Source organism: Chelon labrosus (assembly GCF_963514085.1).
Source record: "Chelon labrosus genome assembly, chromosome: 1".
NCBI classification, from domain to species: Eukaryota; Metazoa; Chordata; class Actinopteri; order Mugiliformes; family Mugilidae; genus Chelon; species Chelon labrosus.
In genome coordinates this window covers 11814171-11830864 of record NC_140337.1, presented here as the reverse complement: position 1 = coordinate 11830864, position 16694 = coordinate 11814171, and the positions used below count along the sequence as shown (strand labels likewise).

General features: G+C 41.3%; 3 protein-coding genes across 7 annotated transcripts; 2 read left to right on the top strand and 1 right to left on the bottom strand.

Moving 5' to 3' along the window:
- Positions 1–518: 518 nt before the first annotated feature.
- Positions 519–3597, top strand: LOC311499953 (gamma-aminobutyric acid receptor-associated protein). The gene is made up of 4 exons (XM_084561098.1): positions 519–761; positions 2182–2260; positions 2389–2507; positions 2615–3597. Exons 1-4 carry the CDS (start codon positions 672–674, stop codon positions 2693–2695), a joined length of 369 nt encoding a protein of 122 aa, XP_084417224.1. The 5' UTR covers positions 519–671; the 3' UTR covers positions 2696–3597.
- Positions 3598–4168: 571 nt separating this feature from the next.
- gps2 (G protein pathway suppressor 2) lies at positions 4169–8460 on the top strand. Of its 3 annotated transcripts, none has more exons than XM_084546184.1 (12): positions 4169–4489; positions 4702–4803; positions 4899–5016; positions 5336–5445; positions 5613–5725; positions 5868–5920; positions 6032–6111; positions 6231–6402; positions 7004–7081; positions 7252–7328; positions 7518–7610; positions 7744–8460. In XM_084546184.1, the coding sequence occupies exons 2-12, from the start codon at positions 4801–4803 to the stop codon at positions 7834–7836; spliced, it is 990 nt and encodes a 329-aa protein (XP_084402310.1). In that variant the 5' UTR covers positions 4169–4489; positions 4702–4800; the 3' UTR covers positions 7837–8460. The 3 variants fall into 3 exon arrangements, with proteins under 3 accessions (XP_084402310.1, XP_084402308.1, XP_084402309.1); XM_084546182.1 differs by having other exon boundaries at positions 4173–4489; positions 5841–5920; XM_084546183.1 differs by lacking the exon at positions 4702–4803 and having other exon boundaries at positions 4173–4489; positions 5841–5920.
- A 706-nt stretch (positions 8461–9166) lies between these two features.
- Positions 9167–16413, bottom strand: LOC311489235 (eukaryotic translation initiation factor 5A-1). Of its 3 annotated transcripts, XM_084546214.1 has the most exons (5): positions 15235–16413; positions 12954–13126; positions 12447–12551; positions 10892–11023; positions 9167–10676 (listed from the first exon to the last, which is right to left on the bottom strand). In XM_084546214.1, exons 2-5 carry the CDS (start codon positions 13119–13121, stop codon positions 10614–10616), a joined length of 468 nt encoding a protein of 155 aa, XP_084402340.1. In that variant the 5' UTR covers positions 13122–13126; positions 15235–16413; the 3' UTR covers positions 9167–10613. The 3 variants fall into 3 exon arrangements, with proteins under 3 accessions (XP_084402340.1, XP_084402338.1, XP_084402339.1); XM_084546212.1 differs by having other exon boundaries at positions 9167–11023; XM_084546213.1 differs by having other exon boundaries at positions 9167–11023; positions 12954–13123.
- Positions 16414–16694: the final 281 nt, after the last annotated feature.

The following is a 16694-nucleotide window of genomic DNA, read 5'->3' as shown; positions in this document are numbered from 1 at the left end:
GTGAATCTAGTTTTTATTTACTTCCCCGATGTGGCAACCGCATACAAGGGAAACTAGAATCCACAATTGAACCCTGCGATTGGGATAGTGAGTAAATATTGTGTAAGATTTTGCGGAGATCTCATGAATACATTCTCCCCTGCTTTAGCTCAGTGTATTTTTAAGCTAATATTTGTTTTGAATGTCGCTTGTCTTTGAGTTTCCTCTCTCCAGCCTCTAACTGCTGGGCCTCGGTCATATGACAAGGACAGATGCCTCCTCACTGCCCTCCGCCCCCGACGTCTTAATGCGCAGCGGGTGATTAAAAATAAAATAGTCCCTCGGAAAAAAAATTGCATCATAGGTTTTAAATCTCCTCAAAAATGTATTTCATCAAAATGAGGATTTTGTATTCGAATTAACACAGATTATCAATATATAGTGAACATCGGTGCTGTCCAAAAACAGGGGGAAGTACACCCTACGAACTAGACTCCCTTCTACGTCATGGTTAATGTTATTGTATCCTTCCGCCGCAGTCGCACTAGGAAAACAGCTGTAGCGAGCTAAAGCTAGTTAGCCTCGTTTGTGTTTGAGTGTCAGCGAATTGAGTCGTCTCGTGAAAACAACAACAGCCCCGCTATCCTACATCCCCGGAGTGACCGACTTGTCGTCTGTCATCTCTTCTAACGATGAAGTTCCAGTACAAAGAAGAGCACCCCTTTGAGAAAAGGCGGTCCGAAGGCGAGAAGATAAGGAAGAAGTATCCGGACAGGGTACCTGTAAGTAGCTAGCGTTAGCATCGTAGCTCGATCTGTGTTGTTAGCAGTTGGGCGACTAGCTGGACTGCTGACTCTTAATTTTAAGCTATCGTGCTCACGTTTCGCCGGTTGTTTGTGGCACTCGACACACACGCTTGATGTGACACCACAATTAAGTGGTTAAATTTTTAGCTGGGCGTAATTTTACTCATTTTGTCTACAGTTGACTGCCACGTTAGTAAACAGCTAGCTAACAATGCTAAAGGCTAAAGGGTTAACCAAAAAAAAAAAACGGCCCCGCTGAACAGGCCAGGTAGTGATAGCGACGTGTAATCCTTTCCTTTAGGCCAATATTAACGAATCAGAAAACGTATATATTTAGTGACAAAATAAATAAATAAAAAATAAAAAAAACATAGCCGACTGTAAAGATCATGACTGCTGTGAAAGTGAAAGACAAACACGAGTGTGTGTGTCCACTGGCTGTGATCTGAACGGGTAGCTGGGTGTAGTTTATTGAGTCGCTAACAGCGGTGCTCCCTAAAATAGGTGTTGACAACGACAGGGGCGCTTGTTTACCTCGCCCTGGCTCCTGGAGAAAGGCTGTTTAGTCCACGGGCTGTTGGGGTTTTTGCCCCCCAAACTGACCTAACACGACCGTCTGGGTCAAAACTGTCAGCAGTTTATTGTGTGCTATGTGTGTTTTTGTAGTCTGACCAGCTTCAGTTGTCTCTTTTGTGCCATTGTTGGGGCCTTTTCATTTTGCAGCTGTTTACACACATAGTAAACTCTCATTATTAATAATTATTCAACCTCTTTCCTATTCTATGAATTTTTTATTTGGTCTATTTAAATGTCTGGAAATGATCTAGCATTTATTCTAGAAGCCAAAGGGACATTTTAAAATCTACATCTAGTCTACGTCCCAATGATATTCAGCTTAGCAACCGTAGAATAACACCACAATAGAAGTAAATGGTTTGTAAGATTTAAAAAAATAGTCGTAGCTAATTATTCTAAGCATAAACACATAGCTTAAGCCCTGTAATGTGTTACTGGTTGCCGTGTGAGCAGGTAGCATTTTACACACCTATTTTTAGCCTGAAGGGAATAACCTTAAAATAGTTTTTACTTATTTTATTGTTTTATTTTTTATTTGTTTTGCTCTCTCTTGTCCCTAACTTAACCCCAGATGTCAACATGCTAACATGCAGATATACCAGTTTTCTTCAAAGCTAATTTCACAGAAAACACAGCTTTTAAACAAAACACAACAACTGGGTTAAATATTTGTTAGGCCAACCTTGACCGACAATTTGGTACATTCTCAGATCCCCTTTCTGAGAAAAGTGAAACGTACGATCAAAGTACTTCTCATTCATGATAGTCTGTGTTCAGTGGACTGTGTGATACATTTGCGTTTCTTTTTTCCCCCCCCCAGGTAATTGTGGAGAAGGCTCCCAAAGCCAGAATAGGCGATCTGGACAAGAAGAAATATCTTGTCCCCTCCGACCTGACAGGTAAACGCTACGTTTGTTAAAGAGTATTTGAGAAATATTATTATATTAAGATTAATTTAGATTTGAACAGAATCAGAAGATACAATACATGATGTGATACGATAACCTGTATTCTCTTTATTTATTAGTGGGACAGTTTTACTTCCTCATCCGGAAAAGAATCCACTTGCGAGCTGAGGATGCTCTCTTCTTCTTTGTAAACAACGTCATTCCACCCACCTCAGCTACCATGGGACTGTTGTACCAGGCAAGAGTTGTGCTCATCTTCTACCCCACTGTTATTGCATCCTAACCAGAGTGTTGTATGTGCTTTTCCTGTTGATACTAACATATTTTTTCTACTGTATTTCTTAGGAGCATCACGAAGAGGACTTTTTCCTCTACATTGCCTACAGTGATGAGAGCGTGTATGGGAGCAGCCAAAGGGAAATCTGATCCCACTACCATCCCCCTTCAACCACTACCCATCTTTCTGAGACCTCCTCCATACATTCATTTAAATATTAAATCCAGCTCAGCAGCCTAGAGTTTCAGAGTAAATATGTCAAATGCACTTTCACCTCCCATACATCGCCCTTGTCTTTCTTATTCTGCAGTCTGAATTGTATTTGCCTCCACTTTACTTTTAATAGCAATTTTGGTTACGTGGTCTCGTGGCCAGTTGTTTTTCCAGTGTCATAACTGATCATAATTTAAAAAAAAAAAAAAAACATAGAAAGGATAATGACATAATGTTAGAGCTAGGCTGTAATTGTAGTTACTGCAGGTTTTGGGGAAGACAAGAGCATAATGAGAGTTCAAATCAGATCTTATTGACAGTGATCATACGTCTTGGTTGTCCTGTTGTGTTGAGTTGCAGGAGAATAAAGTGTGTTTTTAGTTTAGGAAATTATTAGCTTCCTCCTGTTAAATGCAGGCAATGTAGTCCCTGGCAGAGCAAAAGGATGACTGTTTTGCAGCAGTTCGTTTCCTGAAAAAAAAAAATGTGGCTAAGTTATTATTTTTTCTTATAGCCATTAATTTACTGCGTCGCCCCACATCTGACCTTAGTGAGGAGTATAATAGAATTCAGACTAAACAATCATCCTCTGCTTTCAGTGGTGAGACTATTATGTTGATTGCTACTATGATTATTGTTGATATTATTGTTAATTTTAGATGGCTTACTTTCTAAAGGTATTGTAAAGCTGAGTGCAATTTTTTTTTGGTCTTTTTTTTTTTTAAGTTTGTCTTCTTTCTTTTTTTTAAGAAAAAAGATTTGGACTCTGTATACAGCTGCATTACTGGCTATTTCTCTCCACTCATGACCATACATGATAAAATGTGATGAAAAACTATAGGAGTTTCTTGTCTTTATTTAGTATCACAGGTGATTTTGTTGCTGGAATGTGTCTTTTCTTTTATTACTAATAACTTTCCCTTGTGAGTTTATCTTAAAGTTGTGGTAGATTGCAATCTGATGAATGTTGTGTCTGCGTGCACAACAGACAAAACCCTTACCCTGTGGTTTGTTTTAGCGTTGTTTGCTTTTGTTCATGCACAAGTTACCTTATCATTTCACATCCGCTACAGTGGCTGCTCAGATAATGTGTGTCACGTCAAGGCATGCAGTCCCTCCCACATGGCTCGATGAGACATAACATTGACTTTTTCTCTTCAACTTGGCAACAATTTACAGAATGGGAAGAAAGGGAGCAACTATTGAGCCAAAGAAATGAGACTTAACATATGGGCATTTAAGTTGTAGTCTAAAATAAGAGTAGATTGCTTAATCGAATGTGATTTTCATCATAATAATAAATTACTAAGACCTATATATTGAGAATTCCCACAATGAAAGTCTTAAATTATACGTAAATAGTGGGACAGAGACTTAATTGTGTCTTAGGTGGTTATTAAAATGTGTCCAATACATAAAATATACGTCCAAGTAAAAGAAAGGTGGAAAATTGAGTTCATGTTCCTTGCTGGATTTTCTCATTTCGACTGAGGAGCGCGAGCTACGCCCAAGTACACGGATTCCCATGGTGCAATTCGGTGGAACTTCCGGCCGTCGCACCGGAAGTGCAACAATATCAACCCGGCCGAACATCTCCCGTCTGTTTATATTTTGGGGGGGGGAAGTTTTGAGTTTATCTTGTTGAAGTGCTCACGTACAGGCACGTCGTCTAAAACTAAAAACCCGCAAGACGTTTTAATTCTTATTAAGCGACCCACAAAGCAATAAAAGTAAGCTTCTGTCACTCGGCAACACTTAATTAACCTTTCAGGCAGATAGCGTGCTATGCGCAGCGCAGTTTTGTGTTTAGCAGCTAACGTTAACTCTCGGACATGTTTTAAAAAAATATATATTTCATAGCCTTTATATTGTAAAAATTTAAGCTACGCAGTATTACAGTCTGTTCACTGATGCATTCAATTAAATTACATTTAATCAACAGGAGCTACAGCAGCTAGCCATGCTAATGTAGCAGTTAGCCGGTTGCAGCTAGTTAGCTAGGCCTTTAACCGCTACACTTCTGGTACTTCTACTGGTTACCATGGTAAGCGTAGATATTACATCATATGGTGTCGTAGAATGTGCTCAAGATGTCCAGTGCAACCGCGTAACACATCTTAACTGGACTTTCCTCCCCAGCTGGCCCCTCCACTGCCTGTCACCATGCCCGCCCTGCTGGAGAGACCCAAGCTGTCCAACGCGATGGCCAGAGCCCTCCACAAACACATCATGAGAGAGAGGGAGCGCAAGAGACAAGGTGACCTGTCGCTGTGTCGCTTTTGCTATTTTTTATTTATTTTTTTGTCTTGTGCAAGAATATCTCTCAACCCTGTAATATACTCATGTGTCTATGCACCACTGCCGTAAATTAGCAGATATATCCACCCACACAGGAAGATGATTCTTCACTGAGTGCCTTGGATTGTGTTAGTTTTTATGCTGGTGGAGTGCCGTGATAGCTGTAATCTGCCATCACACGTATTTATATGTTACTAAAATCTTATTTTTCTTAATACACAGCAAAAATGTGTGTTTTCCACTTCTGAATACCGCGTACGCCCCTTTTTTTTTCCCAGAGGAGGAAGAGGTGGACAAAATGATGGAGCAGAAGATGAAGGAGGAGGAAGAGAGGAAGAGGACAAAAGAAATAGAAGAGAGGATGTCCTTGGAGGAAACCAAAGAGCAGGTTGGAAACGTCCTCAAAGCGCAGTCGAATTCATTTGACATTTCTGCTGCTGCCTGTGCTTCCGTCTTAGTTTTTTTTTTATCCCCCAACTGTACCTTTGGCTGCAGTAGATAATGTAAGGCGCAATATATATATATGTGTCTTATAACTTTTAATCTAAACATCAGGTCATGAAGATGGGGGAAAAGCTTCAGGGACTCCAAGAAGAGAAGCATCAGCTCTTCTTACAGCTCAAGAAAGTTCTCCATGAGGAGGAAAAGAGACGAAGGAAGGAGCAGAGGTATTGTTATTTTTTTTTTTATATATCTATATATATAAATTTGTTATTGAGCCAGTGATTTTGCTGGAGTGTCGCTCAGAGTCATTTGCATGTCTGCTCCCCGTCCCGTCTTTAGTGACATAACAACACTTACGTCCGCCAGCTACCAGCCCAGTCTGCCCATGCACGCAGGACAGCACCTCCTCAGTATTCAAGGTGAGATTCTGCTTTGTCAAATCTCATCTGGATTATGCTGGAAATTGTGTCAAATACTTGCACCTCAGCGTTGTCGATCAGCTCACTTTTCCTATTCCTTCTCCCTTTCAGGCAGCCCAGTCAGCCACAGTCGACCTGGAGCGCTGCTCGGAGAACGGAGCAAACAGCTGTTCCCAACTGGTGTGCTCCCCGTGAGTAAAGGACCAGATAGTCCCAATAATACGTCTTCTGTGTGAGATTGAATCAGTATTGTTGTGTGTTGCAGCATTTACATCTTCACGTTGTCCTTTTTTATTTATTTTTTTAAAAGACACGTCACTATCAGACTCCCGGGTTCAGCTCAGGCTCGGCGGAGCACGGACAGTTCAGCGGCGGTCAGGGCGTCCACGAGTCCTACGGAGTCGCTCAGGCCCAGCATCCATCCACCTACGTCCCCGGACCTTCTGTACCAGTCAGTTTTGCGAGCAGCTCTCAGATCAGAGGTAAAGGCTTGCAGATCAGACGTTTGTTTTGTTTAAAGTTGTACTGGTGAAGTTCATAAGCACATCAGGTAAGGTTTCAAATACCCAGAGAGAGGTACAGTGTGATCTAGTTGCAGCCATAGAGGGCACCCACCATAGAAAATGCTGCAGTGTAAGATATGATATGTAACTACTGCTGTTTTTATTTGTACACATGTAGTTTGGTTCAGTTATAAAGAAATAGGAGGAAATGAAAAGTCTGTTTTTTTTTCCAGCTATGAGTATTATTAGGCTGTAAATTGTTGGGTAGAATCAGGATGAAACCGGAAAAGAAATATTGTGGGATGGCTACAGCGTAGTTGTTTTGTAACAGACTGGTTTTGAGGTAAATACATTGTTCGTACAATCTACGAACAGCACATGAATTCATTGTCCGTTTAAATTTTGAATTCATGACCTTATCAAACATTTATTATGACAAAATCCTGTTCTCTGTTCATTTTCTCACCAGATAGAGGTCAAAGCACTTTATATGTATTTATTCTGATGCTGTAGTCTTGTTCGTGTTGTCAGGGTGGGATGTCGTGATTGTGACATGTTTTTTTCTTCCCCCCCCCTCCAGGTGCATCTGCGTTTCAAGCCATGCCGTACCTGCCTCACCAGCAGACCGGTTACCCCGTTCACTTCACCTCCCAGCCAGGTAACGTACCCAGTAATGCTCTCTGTTCCTTCTAATTACCAAGTTATCCTGCCACCGACCTTTTAAGAATACGTTTCCTATCATATCATGTTATATGTATTTCATTCTGTTTTTATAATAACCTGATTATTTGATCGTATAATAAATGGTAACTTGTGAATCTGCTGCAGGATACATCCCTGGAGCAGGAATACCCCTACAGAAGCAGCTGGAGCACGCCAACCAACAGTCTGGCTTCACTGATGCAGTGAGACCATTTCACATTTAGATGCTCGTTTAAATAGATGTTGAAATGAAATATCAGCAGCTCTTGGTCCAAATGACACATTCCCCAACATGTTAATGATTAAAATAAAAGCAGCAGCCCATCTGTCCTGTAATTTAACCACCTTCTTATGTGATTATTTATTTATTTTTTTTGGTGGTGTTCTCTCAGGGAGCTTTGAGACCCATGCACCCTCCAACCATGCATCCATCAGCTCCAGGCCTGCTGCCAACACCATCAATGGTCCAGATCCCGACAGCTAAGGTGAAACTCCCAGTACACGCACGTTCTTCTGTGGTTTGTGGCCACCACCAGGCCGTGTCTTAACCTTTTAGTGTGTTTTTGTGTGCGCCTTTCGTGAATTTACTTACGACGTCCCATCTTTTTCCGTCGCCAGGCCCAGTTCCAGAGCTCCCCTCAGAGCGCCCCTCGTCACGGCTTCATCCCTCACAGCCAGAGCGGCCAGAGGTTCTACCACCATGGCAAGTAGCTCAACGGCGGGCGACGTCGCCGAGGTTTCACATCTCCACTCAAGATTCTGGTGATCCTGTTGGACATGTAATGACTCGGCTTAAAAGATAAAAAGTAATTGGGCCTGTTTCTGCCACACGGTTTGTGTTTTATTCCTTGTACAGTGTCTTTCCTGAGCTTTGTTTATAAGTTAAATAATTAGTTCTTAAACGTTCATGCTTCCGTGAACATCCAGCTTTGATTCTTTTTTTTTTTTTCTTTTTTTTTTAACATGACTTCATATGTTAATTTGTAAAAAGCTTATAATTTTGTCTAAACTGTGAAGCCATTATGGAGGTGCTCATGTGTACATTACTACTAATAACTTGTATAAAGCCAGACTGCGCCGTCCAGAGCCTAGCTCACGATAGAGGAGAACATTTAGACTCTGATGAACACTACAGGTTATACACTCTGGTTTCAATGGGTTGCTGACTCCTGTTTGATCACATAAACACACATTAAGTCCAAATGAACATTTTCTATCAGAATCATTAGGATTTTCAGTGTTTCCATCATTTCCATCTGCAGTCGAGTCTAGGTCTGGTCTGAACTTAGGCTTTTGCTTAAACATTGCTAAATAAACAATAAGCCACATCCATTAGTTTGCGTGTCATCTTTATTTTTTTATTTCCTTTCGGCTATGGAGACATTCTGCACAGTTTGGACTGGCCATGTGAACACAAAGTAAGGATGCCAAACTGCCACAACTCCCCTGCCTCCTGAAACACTGCTCAAAGTTTGAGAGTACACCAAACAATACCCCCCAACGGCCCCGTGTGAGGGTTCCTGCCAGGGCGTCGTCTTTACAGAACAAATCGACATGAGAATAGGTGTGCTCTCGAGCAGGTGTTTGTTTCTCTTTAACACTTTTATTAAGGTTTTAGATAAAAAGAAACTGAACCTTAGTGTGCCATCTTGGTAACCTTTGTTTAACAGACACGTTTCAGGTGATGAACAGAAAGGAAGGGCTTGTTCAGAACAACGGCTGAAAGGATAGTAAATACCATACAGAGATACAAAATCAAGTATTGGAGCCTGTATGGCACACGCTGAACAAGCCTCAACAGAACAAAGCAGATCTAAAGTTGAAGCCCTTGATAAATGGGGAAACATATATAAAAAAACAAAAAAAACAAAGCAGTTGTGACGTTAACAGTTCTCCCCTGAAAGCAGGTAGCTACAACATGTTTGTAGAGCTTCTCAATCCTTAGTGAGACCTTTCATGTCCAGACTTAGATGTGGTTTTATTACCAGTGTATGTACATAGAGAATGTTTGATAACTCCAATTATTTATTAAAGTTTCTAACTGAGCCCAAAAAAAGAGTCAAAAAACAGTGAGGGGGAGAGAGAGTACGAAAAACAAAGACGTAAAGAGAGAAAAAAAGAGGGAGAGTAGCATTGACGAGGCAATATCCCCTCCTTTTCCCCGGGTCCAGTGCATCACGATTGCCCCTGAAACACAGTTACAAGGAGGGGAAGGAATGAGGACGAAGGACGACACAGTCGGGAACAGAAGGAGGAAGGAAAGGAAAACACCAGACAAATATATTTTAATGTTTTAAAACATTAAGCATTGCACACAACCGACATGTCTTTTTAGTGGACACTTTATTCTACAGCCCACAGTTTGCAGGTGAAGTGCAGTAAAAGAAAAAAGTGCATAAAACCGTTTTGAGGCAACAGTTACAACCAAGCTACGAGAAATACAAGGGGGCTAGACCAGGCTGTAAAATGAAGTGCTACCCACGGCAACAAACGCAGCGTCGCCCAGAAATACAACAGGAACCAGAAGTTCTCATTTACACCGATCAGCCATAACATCATGACCGCTGGCAGCTGATTACCTGGTTATCACAGCCCCCTGTCGGCGTCTGGGATAACTTAGCCGGTAAGTAAACAGCTGATGTGTTAGAAGCAGAAAATAAAACGGTTCAGGATTAGTTTGAGGGACACAACAAAGAGTTGGAGGTGTAAACTTGGCCTCCAAACACCCCAGTATCCCCGGCCAATTGAGCATCTGTGGGATTTGTTGGACAAACAACGTGCAGGACTTAAAGGATCTGCTGCTGATGTCCTGCTGCCAGATACCACAATAAAACCTATGTAATATTAGGCATAATGTTATGGCTGATCAGTGCATATTCCATAGTGCTACATAAAAAAAGATACACATGCCCATAATAGTGTTGAATAAAATAAAACGTATACTAAGGGGTAGGCAAATCCACAGTGGCACACGCTCAGTAACAGCCTCTCCATATACAATCTGTAAATTTAGAATTTGTCACATTTTCTAATACGGTCCAGTTCAAACAAGTATATACACAAAAAAATAAAATATTATCAATATGTAAAACAGTGATGTTTCCAGTGTACTGGATATGCATAATAGAACTGTAAATAACATTTCATATACCGAATCTAAACAACAAACCTCGGCTCTCAATGACCTGGAGTTGCCTTCCCCTCTCTCCACTCATGGACATTATCTGTAAATGTACATGACGTCACACACACACACACACACACACACACACACACACACACGCTGCACTGGCATGGCACATGCTGGTGGCTTGTGGCGTAACACCCGCACGCGCACACACTCACACACACACACACACACGCATAGATAAGTTTACATAACACACACTCCTCTTCAGGCAGGCTTGGGTCAGGCGGTAGTTTTGGGAGGGGTCAGAGGACAGCTGCGTGTCGGAAACAGCTGGAGCTCTGTATTTACCTGTAGTGGCTTATTTACCCAAGGCTTTGATGCCGATGGCAGCTTCTTCATCCATGGCATTTAGAACGGTGATCTGAAAAGGGAACCAGAACAGTTTGGTCACGATCTCCCTGCTTTCTACTTGTCGTCACTTTAGAATAACTGTTTTTATTTGCTTCCTGCCCAATGCTAGGAGCCCATGAGATCATTTTTATCTTAAGTGCGATCATTTAAATCGACGGAAAGAACCATGGAAGTGCGCCCTGCATCTCGGGAGAGAGAGCAGAAAAAGGAGAGCTCAGTACTGACCAGGATCTCCTCTCCGGCGTCGTGCTTGCTCTCTATCTCTTTCCCCAGGTCTCCCTCAGGAATCTTCAGATCCTCTCTCACCTCTCCGCTGTCCTGGAGCAGGGACAGGTAGCCATCTTGGATCCCAATCAGCTAGAAGAGGGGAGCGTAAGCAGCTATGTTTAATTTGAGAGTCGTGACACACGCAGGCTCCGTCATTTCCCTCATCGTTTCACTCCTACTGTAACATTTCAGTTTGAATGACTTTCATTTTGCAGAACAGCTTCTACCGCGACACTTCAGAGAGTTGAAGCAGTGACTGTGTGCACTCCGTTAGTCCGAATGACTTCCTGACATAAGTGTATGGGAGCACTGGGACTGCATGGTTTCGATTCTGCAGGAAATCCTGCACCATTTGCCTTTCAGCTTGGCAAACTATGAGCGTTCCTCGGTTCAGTCAAACCAGTTTGATCAGCAGCGTTAGCGCTCAATAGGCTCAATAGGTACATGACGCGTACGAGATGAGATTTGAAACAACTCGCATTTGGTTATAATTTAGTTTAGTCCTTTTATGGTGTAATTCACTTTGAGAGAATCAAGAATCAAAGAGCTGTGACACTAGATCAAAAACAGTAAAGATGAGGCTCAGCTCTGACACCATTCAAATCAGCATCCACGTAGAAATAATCCACCCAAACAAATGATTTTCTCTGATTTATAGATCACATTAACATCACTTCTGAATGGCATATAACTAAGGGTTATGATATAATACTAATTCTCACATTAGCTTGTTTTAAATAAAAGATAAATCATTTGTTTAAAGCAAATGCTGCCTTTTTTGTTAATATAAAAATATATATATTTTTTTCCTTCATTACTGATCTATGTTAACATATCAACCTGCTACTAATTCATGTTTTTCTGAACGGCGCTAGAACCAAAACAATGAGCAGAATGATGCAGTGTTGAATCATATGTAGGTTTGCCTCTACAATCATTTAACTCATTGCTTGTATATTAATATTCCTTACATACACTCACTTGCCAGTTCATCAGATACACTAGTGAAAACAAATTCATTCTATTGTAACAATCCATGGCTGTATAATGATAAGATGACAATGATAAACTCACACGTGACGTTCACAAGTGTGATTTCAAAAGATGAGCAGAATTTCCCCCCGACCTTCATAACAGTCGCTTCTCTTTCTTTCCCTCTTTGTGACTTCAAATCTTTTCTCACTTAATGATTTCTAAGCTGACGACGCATCTTTTTCCAAATAATCTTCCAGCTGCTAATTGTTCCCCAGCAGCCACGTCTAATTATCTCCGAAAGCCTTGTGTTTATTAAACACCAAAGCGTATTTGTGGTCATTACCGTCATATGAAAGGCGTGGCTATCATTTCCCTGAAATTAAAAATAATACATTCCGTGTAATCAAATTCATACTGTCTGCAGATTACAGTCACATGAACATTTACACAGTATGCCAAAGATGGGTAATAGTTTCATGTTCATTTGTATATTTGCTGGTCTTGGGACTGAGCTCTGAGTAACTTGAGAAAGTCTCACCTGGTAATCCATTCTCTTGATGTTGGGGACGTCCATGTTGTGGGTGGAGGGACAAATATCTTCATACTTCTTACCGGAGAAGATGTCAATACCGACCAAGTGAACCTGCAACAGCACAAAAACATAAAGGGTGACTACCAGCTTGTTTCTCGTCCCAAATTATCCACTTGAAGGGTAAAAACATATCAAATGTTCAACGTGTAAAGTGTAACTGAGCTAGCTACTGTTCTTCAAAGCGGGTAATTGTCTATAAACACCTTTGCCAAGTGTAGCAAGTTTAAATTTGTTGTGCACATGCTTTGTCAAACCCAGCAGGGACACTTTAATGTTTTTGTACAGTCTGAAAGTGTCCATTAATGTGCATTAATATAATGAGAGTGACCTTGTATCTGCAGAGTAGAATAAATGGACGATACAGTGATAATTCAGGTTCAAGTGCACTGTATTTTAATCAGTATCCACTGCGGTTTGAAACTGTTTTACTGCTGAACTCTGGACACCTCTGACCTTAGCGTGGCCGTGCTTGCCGGTCTTGGAGGTGGACATCTCGACAATCTTGCAGGGTCGGCCTTTCAGCACAACAAAACCGTTCTTGCGCAGGGCAGAGCACTGCATGGGGTAGGTGGCGGACGCCCCGGCATCACCTGTCTGGAAGTCCAGCTCTGCGTCTGCCATGCCTGCTGCAGGGGCCAAGACACAAGGGACGTGTTCGCGATGAAAGGTAAAGACACACTGATCAGCCGCAACATTAAAACCACCAAGCAGAGATCTGAAAGACAACGACGATCTCGTTCCACGTGCAAAACAAACTGATGCACGCCACAAGAGCAGCAGTGTAAGAGATGAGCAGTGTAAAAGACCCATCGCAATTTGACCCCTAGTCAGAGTCACACACATCCTTCCACTTCTCCATATTTTCTGCTACTGACACATCAACTTTAAGGATAAAATCTCCATTTACACTGGAAAAAAATGACTTGTTGAATTTACTTTAAAAAAAATCCTTGTAACAATTTTCACTTAAGTAAACTTTAATGCTGTAATACCTCGTACAAGTTACCTGCCAGTGTCAAGTAAAATGTACTTAATACTAGCTTTAACAGTCATATAGATATTAAGTAAATGTTGCTTAATTATTTTCATATAGGAATATAACAGTCATGAAAATATTAAGTCTTGAATCTTGAATGTCTGTAATATTTACTGTTATAACAATAAACGTAAATGTTCTATTTGAAATTTTTAATTACTGTTTTTACTCATGATAATTATGTATATGTTGCTTATTTTCTTTAGCTAAATGCTACCTCTTTGGCTATTATTTTTACAGTGCTAATACCATTCTTTACTGAGGTATAGTCCATATTCCTACTCCAGTTTCCTACTATAGCCTATAAATCAGTCTGATTTAGTTTTATTATGCTGGATTCATTCTTAATAATTTCTCACACATCAAGTAGTATTTTGATCAAAGTTAGCCATGGGTGACAGACTAGTAGCCTGAGTATCTTGTCAGTATCTCAGCAAAACATGATGGACATGTGAGAGTTGGCCAGTTAACAGTGGGGTGCAGATGAGGACCAGACGGTGCTAAATAAAGCAGCAGAGACATGGCACCTGTTAGACCAAGTTCAGGTCTACTGGGAAAATTAAAAGAGAAAAAGAAAAGTTGGAATAATTAGCTGACATTTTATAAGAAACTCGAGTCTCTTGCTAACCAAGAAACTTTTTAAACTGCTGTGCTGTTAATACCGGTGCTGCCCAACTACCTGCCATGAATAAAGTATGACTGACAGCTATAAAACTAGCACCACGTAGTCAGCTAAATTAACACAGGAAAATATAATTAAAATAACCTACTTAAAGACATTAGTTGTGGGGTTAAGTGCTAAACTGGGACGTAGGGTCACCTGGCAAAACGTTAGACCGCGGCAACTAATCCGCGCTAATAAGCCACAAATCAAATTTCAGACAGCCCTGACTTACTTAACGGCCTCTCGTTAAGTAAGCTACAAACTTGAGAGAAATGTCGCTTTAAGTCACACCCCGGGCGGCGTGTGGCAAATTATGTCCGCAGTGTTGGGAGAGACGGGGCGGACTGAGGCCTAGTGCGCACCGAGCGTACCGCGGCCCGTCGACGGTAACGGTAACGGTCGCTGTTCCCGCATCCATGCGCACTGACTGCTCTCAGGCCGAGGCCCTTCCGATGAACAAGACCCCGTTACAGCAGGAATAATGGCAACATTTGCACCCGCTGTGGTGTCAGAGCAGACGACCGCATAAACTAAACCGGTTACCCCCTCCCTGTTTGGGCCGGTAACACGCCCACAGACATGGAAATTGATTGAATTTTGGCCCTCTGGTGTACAGTAATGACTAAGCTAATACTTATGATGGCTACGGACGGTGTGCAGCGGCGCTTTGATGTGCCAATGTCGGTTAGCTCAATCAAGTTTGAGCCGGTGGCACCTGTGTAAAAAAAGAAAAACTACTAAAGTTTTTTTTTTTTTGTAATTATGAAATTCAGCCAAGTCTTTCAGGGTTTGAAAACTTAAAAGCAATACGCGCATTTTCCCATTATAGCTGACAAGTGCAAACGGGGCTGCCGTTAGGTTCGGACGTGTCCGGGACCCGGTGAACCTGTTGTGAAACCGTTTTAAGGGACTCATGGTGGGAGTTTAAAGGGGATATATCATAATAAAGCTCCAGACTGACATGTGCATAGGATAACTCATCTGCTCAGGCGCAAACACGCCCCGTCTATTGGATGTTTTGATAAGGAACTCACCCTAGCGACAATGGGTTTCCTCTCTTGTGTTACTTATCAGCCTTTTCCCTTTAATTCCTCCTTCTCCTCCTCCTCTTCTTTTCCTCTCTATATCCGTGCTAACGGGTCGTTTAGCCGGGGTCTATATCCTCCTTGTTGGTTTGCGATGTCGCTCCCCCTTTATTTTTTATTTTTTTTAGATATTATCTTTATTCCTCTTTCATTACAGTTGTTTCCGCTCGCCTCTCCTCTCCCCGCTGCGTTTTATCCAGATTGCAGGTTACCTCGTACAGAGGTACACAACCGGTAAAGTCAGCCTACCGGGCCGAAGAGAATCAGAGCCCTGAACCCCGCTATGTACGTACCGTCTGTACCCTACACTCCACCTTCTCTGTCTCTCCCTCATCCAGCTCCTCACTACTGCCAGGACATTAAAAAAAAAAAAAGGTTTGAACGCACAACTTCCCATCGGGACTGTCACAATAAAATCCTCCCTAACACGTTATCACAATGTTGTTGTGAAGTAGTGAATTACAGGGATTTTAAAACATGTTGAACTCAGGGTCCACTTAAAATATTTTTATACCGTATTCATCACAATTTGCGCAGCTGTTGTGGTGACAGATGTTCTCGCCGTGTAATAAAATGATAATTTCTTACATTGTAAGTACGTATGTAATGTATACTACAGTGTAACTCCATTTCTGTGTCTAAAGTATGATTCCAGAATGTGTAAAGCAACTCAAAATCTGCAGTGTATTCCAGAGTGCTTGACGGCAATTCAGCGTCTATAGTATATTCAAAAATGTGACTGCAATACAATGTCTTCCATTGATTCTGAAATCTGTAACTGCAATATGATGCCTACATTTTATTCCGGAATGCGTGACTGCAATTCAGTGTCTACAGTATATTCTGAAAATGCGCATGGAGACTAGAAGTTCTCACAACATACTCTTCTGTGCCACTGTATCAAGATCTTTACAGCGTATTCGAGAATGTGACTGCAATACAATGTCTTCCGTGGATTTCAGAATGTGTAACTGCAATATAATGTCTACAGATCATTATGAAATGCGTAACTGCAATTCAGTGCCTACATTATATTCCAGAATGCGTATAGGTTCAGTTTAAGGTCTATAGTGTATTCCGGAATTAGTAACTACAATATAATGTTTAGTGTATTTAAGAATGCGTAACTACAATAGAATGTCAAGTGTATTCCGGAATGCGTAACTATAATAGAATGTCTAGGGTATTCCGGAGTGCATAACAACAATGTCAGCAGTATATTACGGAATGCTTAACTACAATACAATGTCTACAGTGTATTCCAGAATACGTAACTACAATATGATGTCAAGTGTATTCCGGAATGTGTAACTACAGTAGAATGTCTAGGGTATTCCGGAATGCATAACGACAGTGTCAGCAGTATATTACGGAATGCTTAACTACAATACAATGTCTACAGTGTATTC

Excerpts from the sequence above, each read along its gene's own strand:
- LOC311499953 (XM_084561098.1), top strand. The coding sequence starts at position 672 with ATGAAGTTCCAGTACAAAGAAGAGCACCCCTTTGAGAAAAGGCGGTCC. Across the intron at positions 762-2,181 it reads AGTATCCGGACAGGGTACCT|GTAATTGTGGAGAAGGCTCC; the intron begins GTAAGTAGCTAG and ends TCCCCCCCCCAG. Across the intron at positions 2,508-2,614 it reads CCATGGGACTGTTGTACCAG|GAGCATCACGAAGAGGACTT; the intron begins GCAAGAGTTGTG and ends TGTATTTCTTAG.
- gps2 (XM_084546182.1), top strand. Across the intron at positions 5,017-5,335 it reads GAGGGAGCGCAAGAGACAAG|AGGAGGAAGAGGTGGACAAA; the intron begins GTGACCTGTCGC and ends TTTTTTTCCCAG. Across the intron at positions 7,082-7,251 it reads TCACTTCACCTCCCAGCCAG|GATACATCCCTGGAGCAGGA; the intron begins GTAACGTACCCA and ends AATCTGCTGCAG.
- LOC311489235 (XM_084546212.1), bottom strand. The coding sequence starts at position 13,121 with ATGGCAGACGCAGAGCTGGACTTCCAGACAGGTGATGCCGGGGCGTCC. Across the intron at positions 12,552-12,953 it reads GCAAGCACGGCCACGCTAAG|GTTCACTTGGTCGGTATTGA; the intron begins GTCAGAGGTGTC and ends GTGCTGTTGCAG. Across the intron at positions 11,024-12,446 it reads TCAAGAGAATGGATTACCAG|CTGATTGGGATCCAAGATGG; the intron begins GTGAGACTTTCT and ends CCCCTCTTCTAG.